Source organism: Silurus meridionalis, chromosome 22, assembly GCF_014805685.1.
Source record: "Silurus meridionalis isolate SWU-2019-XX chromosome 22, ASM1480568v1, whole genome shotgun sequence".
Lineage (NCBI taxonomy): Eukaryota > Metazoa > Chordata > Actinopteri > Siluriformes > Siluridae > Silurus > Silurus meridionalis.
The window spans coordinates 10,654,504-10,667,945 of NC_060905.1; the positions used below are offsets into that span (position 1 = coordinate 10,654,504).

The 13,442-nt window shown below is 37.5% G+C and overlaps 1 protein-coding gene across 3 annotated transcripts in view; it reads left to right on the forward strand.

Moving 5' to 3' along the window:
• The window catches only part of csmd3b (CUB and Sushi multiple domains 3b), a 383,608-nt gene that overhangs the window by 270,792 nt on the left and 99,374 nt on the right, over positions 1-13,442 (forward strand). For all 3 annotated transcript variants that reach the window (XM_046834810.1, XM_046834811.1, XM_046834812.1), the window contains exons 24-31: positions 329-520; positions 2,224-2,350; positions 4,063-4,265; positions 4,533-4,724; positions 5,433-5,571; positions 8,694-8,881; positions 9,315-9,509; positions 10,145-10,261. In XM_046834810.1, the coding sequence (XP_046690766.1) occupies positions 329-520; positions 2,224-2,350; positions 4,063-4,265; positions 4,533-4,724; positions 5,433-5,571; positions 8,694-8,881; positions 9,315-9,509; positions 10,145-10,261 (1,353 nt within the window). The remainder of the gene's footprint in view (positions 1-328; positions 521-2,223; positions 2,351-4,062; positions 4,266-4,532; positions 4,725-5,432; positions 5,572-8,693; positions 8,882-9,314; positions 9,510-10,144; positions 10,262-13,442) is intronic.

A 13,442-nucleotide genomic window follows, 5' to 3' on the forward strand; every position in this document is an offset into this window, starting at 1 on the left:
TAACAATGGGCAGTAGGAAGGAGAGAATGATATTGAGAATTGATTTTACATGCAATTAAATGTGATTTCAAAGTGGCACTGACTCTGGACCTCTATCTATATAAAATATTATCACACTTTAGGTGGAATCGTCCTAGTGTGGTTTATAGGAGCCTGTATATTCTATCACACTATAGTATGGGTCAATTAAATTATATTATATTATATTATATTATATTATATTATATTATATTATATTATATTATATTATATTATATTATATTATAAATCATTTCACTGTCTTTGAAAAATAAGTGTTCCTAAGCATTGTGATCTACGTGTGTTTCAGGCTTTGAGCTGTCACATTGTGAGGATCCTGGTGTGCCCCAGTTTGGCTTCAAGGTAAATGACCAGGGCCACTTCTCTGGCAGCACCATCACCTACAAGTGTGACCCAGGCTACACCCTGCATGGCAGCAGAATACTTAAGTGCATGACAGGGGAGAGACGTGCCTGGGACAACCCTCTGCCTTCTTGTATAGGTAAGATGGAGACGCATAGAAATGATTTTCTTATTCGTTACATTTTCACCATTAGAAAAAGCGGTAAACAATTCTGTCTTAGTCATTGTATTCTAACAGTTGTGTTATTTAGGAATTCATAGGTAGGTTGCAAAGTCATGGAAACAAAAATAGAACATTAATGATTGAGTGAATAAAATTGCCAGCATTTATGGAATTACGGAACCTTGACATGTTGAACCCTTCCACATGTTGACAGTTTCACTCCGCAAACTCATGTATCGGAGCTAATCTTAGAGCCCCAAGTGAGCCATGCATTCGCAAGGGTGAACACAAGGTTGTGCACGGTTATACATGCACATTTTGATGGATGGTAATTAGACACTATAGGCCTCTCAAGAGCCAAACAATAGAATGTTCACAGACCCGAGATCAGATGTGGCCAGTGATAGATTTTGAGGGAAAAATTCATCTCAAAGCTCATGTCCGAATCTCTACATCTAGGTCATGAGAGCACATAGATTCTTGTCTGGCTGTCTCTGTCTTAACTTTCTGTTAAAATAAGACACACCCAGGGGTAATGTTTGTTCTTTCTTGAGTATAAATGATGGACAGTGTTCCTACCTTGAAGTTTTCAGACTAATATTTTTCAGACAGATCTCCCAGCATTAATAATGGATGCTCAATAATGTGAGGGCTGTTTTATTTTCAGCATGACGGCTTATCATTATTCTCCCCCATTACTCTTCGTTTTTTATTGCAGATAAAATATTTAATATTTTTTTCTTTCAACCCCACCCAGTGATCTGAGGTGTGGATGATGCAATGAGTCTTGATTTAAATCATGTTTTCTTTCTCAAAAAGAGTTTATTATAAAAAGATAGAAACGTTGCATGTTAGGCAATGAAGAAGTTAAGAAGTGAGATTGTAAATGATTTGTGGTCTAGTCAGCAGTGATGCTCTTCGACACATCTCAGATCTGCCATGCTGTGGTAATTGAGTTGGGTAAACATGGGATTGTCTGGGCTTCAGACTGATCTCCACCAGTTTATTGCCTAGATTCCCGATGCGACTGAGTGGCCAGTCAGTGCAGATGGAGTGCTGCAGACGTGTGATTGAGCAGCTGCCATGATAAGCCGTGAGTGCGGCTCAGTGTTGGTTTGGAGGAGGCTCCTCTTGCACACTTGTCTAAAAAACACTCTAATGTTCAGATTAATCAAGTCCCGTTCTGAACCCTGTTATTCAGGCTTCATTGAACTGTGTGTCCATTGTTTGTCATGTAGATAGCTTATGCAAATGAGGGCCTGTTGAAAGAAAATGCTGATGTGAGCTCCATTAGCAAACGATGCCCACCTCCATAAAGGCTCCCGACTTGAAACATGCACAGTGAGTGCAAAGTGGAAGAATAACAGGTGGTAGAGGAGAGAGCCAAACGTTTAAGTTTGTTATTAGGTGCTGAACTGCTCTGCTGGCACGTGTGTCTAATTCAAAGACGTCTAGAATAAGAATCCCTGCGTTTCTCTGACATGAGCTGTCCAGTGGCATGCTGAGAAAAAAGAACAGAAGAGAGAAAGACAGTCAATAGCCAACAGTGTTTACTGAGGTCTACAGGTCTCTTTAAGAGGTTTTGAGTGATGATTCACACAGAGTTTGAATTCGGCAACTTAGCTTTTATTTGCCTCCTGTGAACATTTCCTTTCTCCTTCTTTCTCTTCTTTATGCAGCTGAATGCGGAGGACGTTTTAAAGGCGAGTCATCGGGCCGGATCCTGTCCCCTGGATACCCTTTCCCTTACGACAACAACTTGCGTTGCACTTGGGTCATTGAGGTGGATTCAGGCAACATCGTCAGGTGCCACTCAGCATTTCCTCACACATGTTCAGAGATGCTTTACCACTCATCGTTTAAATCAATATCTCACCAACCCCATTCAATTCTAACCTGTATATATGTGGCTGTAGTCTGAAACGAGTGCTCTTTAACTATTTATATGCTTCTTACACCGCAACAACGAACATCAATATCTCATCTATATGGAGACAAGCAGACATCAAGGGAGTGGATGCTTGCCTCGCAAATCTCAACCCAGCTCTAGGCATTATGTCTAAAATGCCATTTATAGATTTAGTTATTATAGCTGCATGAGGTTAAAAGCAAAGCAACCTTGAAAGCAAGATAATTTGTCCTCTCATGGCAGCAAAAGCCTTTGTGAAATCAGATATTTATTCATTACTTTTTCATCTGTCCTCACATTCTCATGCAGACTGATTTGCAGAATTATTACTAAGAGCCGCAGCACAGGCACTGCAGAAGTAGTGCACAATTATTGCATTCTGGAGCTCATTGCTAGCGATGAAATAATGTGAGGGTGCTTCATTTCAGTCTGGTCACTGTGCTGAATTTTGACCTAATTACCATTTGCAGTTGGGTTTTTTTGCATCGTTTGTTGAAAACTCACAGATATTCCTTTAAACCGAATATATGTATAATGCCCCAAACACATGGGCAGTTCATTCAGATGTGTTTCAGATGTAATCTGCAGTAGGTGAATTTAATAAAATGCATTTAGATGCACTAAAGCAATAGAATGCTACATCTTTTCACAGGTTGTGAACCACAAAAACAAAATCACGCTTTATCAGGTTGCATTATTGCTTCTTAGATTCTAAGGTGACACAGGAACATGGGAGGAATCACTGTGTCAAAAACCATGTCAAAACACGTTTAAAACTCTTAAATTAAGATGGGCCAGGTGTTGATTAACTTTCTATAACAGCAGCTTTGACATTAGTGCCAGCTGTAAATATTAACGCACTTGTTTTGATATAATATTGTTTCTATGGTAACAACTTATACTCAAATATTTGTATGTCTCTCTACACAATATAATTGTAATAATAAACAGGAAAACAGGACATTTAATAAGAAATAAATCACTGATATTTTCCGTAAGAAGACGTTTATTTAACATTGGTGGAAGGAGTCTCCAGTATCAGTTGTAGCAGTCACTAAGTTTTTTGCATGGGAGAGTCTTCAGGAAAAAGGATTTTGTGCTTTTTGGTTTCTTACTAACATTAAAAACTGCATTTTTATTTGTTGTTCATTTTAAGAGATAGATAGATAAATGAGGTTGAGGGAATGGCTGCGTAGAGGGCTTATAACATAAGTGATAATACACACAATGTGTTGCTTATCTGTAAAATTAAAAAGAAATGTGGGCAAATGTGTGTGGTATAAATGAGTTAAAACATAAAAAAATACAAATTTTTGCCACTATACTTCCTATCAGGCTACATCACATCATTCCAACGTCATTTTCCTTCAACAGCATGAAACATTACATTTTATTCTGCACTTAAATTGAGCACCAGTGAATACAAAATAAGATAGTTCCAGCGTGATCTCTTTTCTCTACAAAACCTGCAAAATCATTTAGAAAATGTGTTCAATAATTTAAAACCTATAAATTCTCAGGGTATATAATTATAATGGTAATGAAATTTTGTTTCTATTCAGGTGTTAATTGTAGAAAGTAAATAGCATTTTATTTCCCTTCCTGACAGTCTGCAGTTTCTGGCTTTTGATACCGAGGCTTCCCATGATATCCTGAAGGTATGGGATGGTCCCCCAGAGAATGAGATGTCTCTGCGGGAATTAAGTGGCTCTCTCCTATCAGAGGGCATTCACAGCACCCTCAACATGGTGACCATCCAGTTTGAGACTGACTTCTATATCAGCAAGTCTGGTTTTGCTATCGAATTTTCCAGTAAGTCAATAGCTTTGCAGGTGTTTGTTTTTGATTGGCAGGTGTAATACAGCGGGTCTTGGTTAGGTTTTAATTTCTCTGTACTGACATATTATTAACGGGCTTCGTCTTCTTAACGTGGCAGATGTGATTAGTGCTTCCATGCCCTAACTGACAGTTTTAGATTCTTGTGGTGTCTGTTGGTTTGCTTTGATTGACAGTTCATATTGGCCCACTTCAGCACAGTCAGCTGACTTGGTGTTAATTGGCAATGCTTGTGATTGGCAGGCTCAGTGGCCACAGCCTGCAGGGATCCGGGAGTGCCCATGAATGGCACTCGCAATGGAGATGGAAGGGAGCCTGGGGACACTGTAACTTTCCAGTGTGACCCTGGATATGAGCTACAGGGTGAGATGAAGATCACATGCATACAGGTGGAGAATCGCTACTATTGGCAACCCAGCCCACCTATCTGTATAGGTAAGTGTTTTTTTGTTTTTTTTATAATACACCTCTCCAATGTTTTACAAATTGTTCTGTATAGAATCACTTTTATTATGTTCAGCTGAATATAACATTTGCTTTTAAAGCCTGCACTGCTATTGCAGCATCCAGGGTAAATTAGCATTTTTAATCGAAAGGTTCTCAAGAGTTTTGAAAGTCAAGCAGCACTTGAGCCGAAGTGTTATTCAGGCATCTGTCATCATCCTGGTGATGAAAGATTGTGCTGAAATTAACGAATATCAAATTATGAGATTTGGATTGCTTCCTACATTTCGCAATACTTCAGTGGCAAGCAGAAAAATGTAAAGAAGCTGCATTTTGCCACTTCTTTTCATATGCTTTCTGCTAATTATCCTTCTCAATATATCACCTTCTTTCTATCCTTCTCTGTCCACACACCCATTTCACTCTCTTTTCCCAACTCTCTCTCTCTCTCTCTCTCTCTCTCTCTCTCTCTCTCTCTCTCACACACACACTTACTCCCCTCCCTCTCACTCTCCCTGTCCATACATAGGTTTGTAGATTTGTATGGATTCAGTATTGCAAGAGAGATCATTTCCATCTTTTACACTTCTACTTCACTTAAGTAGGGCACATGGGCTGTACAGCTGATCCAGCTGTGTATTATTCTATTTGTAGATTCTACAAACCCATTTTAATTTCATTTCCTGTATGTTTACACAGCTCCATGTGGTGGGAATTTGACTGACTCTTCAGGCTTTATACTATCTCCCAATTATCCTCACCCATACCCTCACAGCAAAGACTGTGACTGGCTCATAGTTGTCAACTCGGACTACGTCCTCTCACTGGCATTCATCAGGTAAAATCCTCTCCTGCTTTTTAGTTCTTAATGATAGTAAATTCCTTTATATCGTATTTTCCTTATTTATTTTCATGTTGATTTTCTATTTAAATGACTTATTAGCTTACTGTGTTCATGTCACTGATGAGATCCTACATATATGCCAGTCATTGCTATTTTAGGGAGGGTTTGTGTTGTAATTTTCTGATTCCCACCCACTATCTATTCCCACATGTGCATCCTTCAAGACACACAAAGTCAGATATTACACATTTTGTTGAACTGTTACACATACTACAGTACATCACACGCTCAGAAGAAAGAGATAACTACCCTTTTCCCCTTACATCAGCTCACAGACACTCAAGATTGGCGTGTGTCAAATGTAGAGATTGAAAGTGGAAAGTATAACACCATCCTGCCCACCTAGCGAGCATGACCAATTATACTCTTGGTCTCCTACTCATGGATGCCTGTTCCATCTTTGGGATTCAAACTCAATGTCACAGGATAGTCCTTACTTTCTAACACTTATCCATCTTTGTGTGCTTCTGTTTCTCACTGGGACCAGCCTCTACTTACAGTATATTGCATTCCAAGTGGCAAGTCACTGAAGAGCCTTACTTGTGTTGCTTGTCGCTGTGTACCATGTACCACTACTGTTCTCACTGGTGGATGTGCACTGTCCACCTGTTTTTAAGAAAATTGCCTAAACAGACTACTGCAAATTTAAACATAGCATGGTCATTTTTTTTTTTCTAATGTTGTGACTATAAAAACATTTCAATACTGAGCCTGTCCATTTTAATACAAAAAAATCTGCTACATTAAAAGTACTGAAAGTAAAATGAGCATTCACACATAAGAACACATCATAAATAATTTGCATCTAATCTCCAGAATTTTAATTCAAGTTATGCATATTGAACTTTTAGTGTGTTATTTGCTGCACTGTGTTCAACATGTGTGAACATAGAAGATAAATTGTTGCCTCTTGCTTTGGCTACTGGCTCATATGATTACAGGGTTGGACAACTGTCAATGCTCCTCTGTGTTTTTTTCATAGCATTCATTGTCTGGGCAAGTAGTTAAAGGGATCTTCTATTGTCCCCATTGTAAATCTATTTTTGGATCTTTTATTTTTCACCATTTTAATATCCTTATCAGCAGAGTTACCAGACTGTGCTACAATGCGACCTTCCAGTAAACAACTGCATAGAATGTGTTTGGATTTTTTTTAAATGAAGAGTTATCCAGTCAGTGTTTTAGTAGATTAGAAGTTACTTTTTCTCATCAGCCAAAGATGTATAGAGTAATTATGTAATGGCAAATGATTTGTATGTTGTGTGTCTGAATTAAAATGCACTTCGTGTCCAAGGCAGGCAATGAACCCAGCTAGAATTCTTTTCTCATTTTGTTAGTAATGGCCCCAAGATTTTTCCCCTTTTTGATTTATGTACTCCGTGATATATCTGCTTCCCAGCTAAATAACACTGACAATACCACTGACAATAGTGTTTATACCTTCACAGAGTGCGATGTTGGTTGTATTTTAGATGATAGTTGTGATAGTTGAAGCATGAGTCCTGAATACTGAAGTGTGTTAACGCTAAAAGCAAAGCAAATGAGTTTTTTATAGAACCTACATTAAATAGAAAATCTGACAAAGGTTTGCACAAAATAGATGTAATATTGTAGTGCCTTGGTCTTTCACAAGATTTTCTGTCTTATTTGGATTATTATCCTACAATCAAAGTTCTCTTAATCAAAATGTCAGCCACTTTAAATCTTCCATGAATATGTATGGATCACCCTGTCGGATTGTTGCATTTAAGTTTTGTCTCTTTCCAGCTTTAGTTCATTATTAGAGTCTTATTCAAGCTACAAACTAGAAAAAAACAAATGTCATGCCCCTCTAGGTAGCACAGTTTCCTGGGTTTGGCATAGGAATGTGCACTAGTACTGGTTCACATTAAAATTTTTCCTCTAGCAGTGCATAATCACACTGGAGTTTGGTGAGCAAAGCAGAATTTCAAATATATTTCTAATAAATGGATCTCAATCAATTCCTTCTCAGGCGTTTTCATTACACAGTTCATTACTAACATAATTCTCCTTTAAAATATGTCACCAGTGAGAGCAGAAAAATGCATAGTACCAAAATGAAAATAGCCTCAGAAATTAGCAACATTACAAACCTGCCATCTCTCTTTACCATTAGCATTGTCTATGTTACTGCCCAATCCAATTACCACAAAGCTAATTGTTTGCCGATTGACAGCTCCAGAGGCTAGGAAGTAGTGGGTGGAAAAAAACGCACTTCCATCACATCTGGTTATTAAAAATTAATGACATTTTTAATGTACTGAAAAGAAATTGGCCTAAATTCCCGTGTTTGGCTTTCTGTTATCTCGCAAAAAGCCAAGAGCGATGGATTTTAAGGCGGTGGAATGTGTCGAGTACGCTTAGCATTCTTTCCCAGTATTATAGAGGGAAAACAAGAGTAAATCTAATGCAGACGCAATCCATCTCATGCAAATGTTTCCGCTGATAGAGGACACCTCGGCATCATACCTTTCTGAAGATAAAAATGTTTGAATGTTTATCTCTGTGTTTGAGACCCAGGAGTATGGCAAAGCTTTAGAGATTATCTATTGTGGTGGAAGTTTTTTTTCCTTTTGTTTCTCAGTGAGGGTGTCTGGAAATGCATTGCTTGCAGGTACCCCCTGGGTATTTATAGATTCTGTGTCAGAGGCAGCACACACTCACAGAGGCTGTTAGAACATGAACAGAGGTCCAGGTCTGATGTAGCTGAATTTCAGTTAGAAAGGACTTCCAAGGGAGCTACACCAAGCCGATATGATTAACACCAACAAAAATTCTTCAATGTCAGCCCATATATGTGTTATGCTGAAAAATCAATGGTTTTTTTTTTCCAGATGAATTACAGATGTCTAAATCTTTTATTTATTTATTTATAGAAATTTCCCAACACTCTTGTAGTCGTGCTATGAAAGACCATCTCAGGTTGCATGCTGAATTTGTAGGCTGGGGTTCCTCATGTGTCGCTTTGATCATACTGAGTGGCTATTAAAACCTGCTCTTTGATCTCTTTTCGTCTCTTCTTATCTCATCTCCAGCTTCAGCATTGAGCCCAACTATGACTTCTTGTACATATATGATGGGATGGACAGCAACAGCCCTCTAATCGGCAGCTTTCAGGACAGCAAGCTTCCTGAGCGGATTGAGAGCAGCTCCAATGCCATGCACCTGGCCTTTCGAAGTGACGGCTCTGTCAGCTATGCTGGCTTTCACCTGGAGTACAAAGGTATACTGCTGAAAGGTTCTGACATTTTACAAGTGCTATGAGTTGATTCACCAAGAACAAAGGCTTTGATTAGTCAAGGTGAACAGGATTGGGGCCCAGAGGAAACTTTTTTCTGAGGTTTTTATAGTTATAAGACTGTTTGACTGATCCATTGAATTGATTAAGTTTAACCTCACCTTAGCAACTTAAACAGAAGATTATAAATAAATTATAGCACAATCATGTTCTGTGTAAGTGTGTGTGTGTGTGTGTGTGTGTGTGTGTGTGTGTGTGTGTGTGTGTGTGTGTTCCATTAATAAACCTATTAATGGAAGTGTCCATTTAAGTATACTTAATGAAAGGTGAATGAGTAGAATGTATATATGTAGTATAGATAAAGCTACAGGTAAAGATTCCTTTAATAATTTCTTCTCTTCTTCGCTTTCTCATAAAGCCAAGCTCAGGGAGTCGTGCTTTGACCCAGGCAATGTGATGAATAGCACGAGGTTGGGCAGTGACTACAAACTGGGCTCCACAGTTACATTCTACTGTGAAGCAGGCTATGTGCTCCAGGGCTACTCCACCCTCACATGCATCATGGGGGATGATGGCAGGCCTGGTTGGAATAGGGCCTTGCCCAGCTGTCAGGGTATTTTGCATGTTTAAAGATTTTTGATGACTGTAGTGAATGTTCTGGATCACAGTTTGAGTAACTGGTAGTTATGAATCCAGGAAGCCAAGTGTTTCAGCAAACTGTGCAAGAATAAAAAAATACTGCAGAAAAGATTTTAAATGTATGAAAAGAAATCCAATAATTCAAGTTTTTGAAAGGATTATGATCCAGGTTAACTACTACGGTTGTTGATCATGCAAAAAAAAAAAAAAAAAAGAACGAAAATACAAAAAAATTGAAGGTTTCATATTGTACCAGAGGGAAGGTAGAGATGTAGCAAGTTAGTTAGAAATCTAGTAAGTTAGAAAGCGGTTTCGGGCTCATTTGGATTGATGTGAATTAAATTGATCAGTATACAAATTTTCAAACTGTTTTAATTATAGCCATAATCTAATAATTGATTAATTTTAAATGTTGTCTGTTGTCACCATTCAATCCCAGTTTATCCAGACTGTAATCATAGTTGTAAGGAATTTTCTTAGTGTAAAGCCCCTGATCTAGACACAGGAAATACATCTTCTCTATATCCATAATAAACTATATGATTTTGTTGGATTTTGGACACTGTATATGATGTTCATAATATGGACTTCTGTCAATGTTCTGTCAAGCTCCTTGTGGCAGTCGCTCCACTGGTTCTGAGGGAACCGTTCTGTCACCAAACTTCCCCAGGAACTACACTACAGGCCACAGCTGTGTGTACGCTATCTCGGTGCCCAGAGAGTTCGGTATGAATGCTCTTTTATTTCCTATTAACACAATGTGTGCGGTGAGACCTAGTTTTTTTCCCATGAATTGTCTCCTGTTTTATGGTGGTACGCAGAGTGGCCTGGGCAGGGAAAGAAACTCCATCTGAACATTTTGCTTCACTGAACTGTAAATCATGTTGGTGTTACAGCAGCTGTAATGTTTAATGTCTACTGGTAGTAAAGTTGGATAACAGGATTACACACCCAAAACCTGTTACTCAATCTAGTGATTGAGAAACAGCCGTTTCGATGGCCAGGATGCTCAAATAAAATCTCCAAAGCTTTCAGAAAGGCTGCAATGCTTAGAGAAGTATTTTACTCACAGGGGACATTTAGGAATTCATAGTAAAAAATGCTCTAGGGGGTCTTTCTTGTTTTTATACAATTTGATATGAACATTTATGATTCTCCTCTCTGGAGTTGTTAAACAATGTGTCTGCTGCATATAATGGCTCCTGTGGGATCATTTCTGGCCAGTTGGCAATTATCATATGGAAGTAGCAGGCTGGAAGGCTTTAAATGTAGATATAAAGTAGGTGAACAAATGATGGATTTGCAAACAAGTTTTTAAAGAGTGAAACAGTTACTGCTGAAGGTGTCTGCTGGGCTTTAGAATCTAACCCTTTTTATTAAAAGCAATTGATATAATTATAGGGCATTCTCTTTAAGGATGTTGTGTCTTAGCTGTTATGCATTCTTTCATATAATTTTATATTATTGCATTTCTACTGACATTCTACTGCAATTTGCAGTGGATATTTTGCAAGACCTGTAGTGAAAAAACCTGAGGGTTTTTTTTTTTTTTTTTGCAACACTTCTTCTCTTTTTTTAATACCTACCATGTGCATATGCAATTTAGATTCTTTATTGTTTTTACTTGCCCACTTAGAAATTCTAGTCTTTAGTTTGTGTCTATGTCTTGCAGCGAGGCACTGTTTTTGTTTAAGCAATTCAGCACCCAAAAGCACTGCTGGACAAATATAGCACTTGTTTTGTAATACACTTGTTTCAAGAATTTTCTGAGAGATGTCAGGTTTAATCAGCCGGAATGACATTCACACTCTCAATTCTTTTTAACTGAGATATCAACACCATGGGTTTCGCAAGCTTGTATTTCCCATGCTAAAACCAACATCATATCTCAACAAAAGATCAATAAAGACAGCAGTAGAGTGAGGAGACTCACACTGAATGTGTTCTGGTTTTAATTTGGTGAGATGGAAGGAAAGACACAGCAGGACAAACAGCAGGAGAGACATGGTTCAGTAATTTCATTGGATTTTCACCTCTGCTAAGAGGTACCTAGATAAAAGCATGATGACCTGCCTTATCACCTGTTGTTTTTAACAATGACTAATATAGGCCTAAAATAGGAAGAGTAAAATATTTATAACATTTATATTTCCCAGGAAAGAAGAGATGAAAAAAGAGAAAGAGAAAGTCATTTAAAAAGTGATTTGCATCTGGGCAAATTTACCATCGCAGGTTTTGCCATTAGGTCTTTTACTAAGAGACTTATGTTATTATGATATAGAAATGTTTAAAATTTGTGTCTTTGCTTACTTTGGTTACCTTTCTGTATTACTGTTATTAAGCGTTATGTTAACAAATAACTGCAATAAGAAAAAAACACTATATTCATGTTAACCATATAGTATATTACATTGGATATAGTATATTTTGAAAGGCACAGAAATTCTATATTTTTTTTAGGGTTGTCAAAATGTGTTCGTTAATAACGCATTAGTGCAAATTTATTTAAACAGCACTAATTTTATAACCGTGCGATTAATGCAGCGTGCATATTTGTTCAAACATTTTTATTAAAAAAATAAATATAAAAGAGGCGAAATTAAAACCTCCAACACAACACACACTCGTTCATGACGTCATTTCTTTTCTCAGTTATAAAAAAAATAAACCCCAGAGGCGTTTAATAAATAAAGTATATTTTTTCTGGCAAATGAAACCATCCCTGTGGAAACATAGCAAAAGTTCCGTTTGATGTATTGATGATTTACATAATTTAAAACAACATAATTACTTTAAAGCCTTTACGAAAATATTTTGCCTTCATGCTCTATTTGAGTTCGGTCTCACGAATATCAAACCTACATTTGCATAAAGCATCCATATTTGTCCATGCCCATGTTGATTAAATTATTAAAAACGTAAAAAGTACTAATTTGAAGTACATTTAGAACAGATAAAAATGTGCGAATAAGTTACGATTAATCACGAGTTAACTCATGACAATCGTGCGATTAATCGCGATTAAATATTTTCATCGACTGACCGCCCTAGTATTTTTGTGTTGTAGCATTATCTGATACTCAATTTTCTGCCTGTTTTTATTCATATTTAAATATTTTTACTCTTTTGCTTTGTTTAAGTGTACCATTTTAGGTCTTTTAGGGTTTTTTTTTTTATGTACAAGAACATTAATTAGTTCATGTTTATATTTCATGAGCACAGTCATATTTTAGTAATCAGCTCAATGATTACATAAGTGACTGATTAGTGGAAATCCCATGCCATCAGAAGTCACTACCCCACAAGCTCCAATTTCACAACAAGCCAATCTTTAACAGAAAAAGGAACAGCCTAGTGGGTCTGTCTAAATGGTACTTATATTTGCTTGAGCCAGACCCAAACCACTTACTAGCATTTAGAGACTTTGGTAGCCTGTGTGTGGCCTGTACATCCTTGCAAATCAGCAAATCATAGCTCTTAAAGAGTGTCTGCTACTCTGAACTTGCATGCTCAAGGCTTCACCTACACTATTTGTGATTCTTCAGTGACATGTGACACAACTATTTTCCTGTTTTAGCATGCAACCTTCTTTCTTTTTCTTGATTTCTTGAGGTTTCATCTCTCTGACAGAACTAATGATAGCAACAAAATTTCTGACAGTGACAAGATGGGTTTCAGAACTGTATTATTCAATACCCGTCACCGCACGGACCTAAAGCAGTCATCATAAAAGCCAATCCATACCTATTACTATAGTGTGAATGGATGTAATGATCTCTGACTGTTAAATATTACATCCAGGCAGTAACATCATTCAGTCACTACATTACAATTGCCTCAGGGGAAACCTGTAGCCTCACTGGGGTTCAATCTAAACTCTACAGTCATAGCTTAAGTTTGGAAGCAA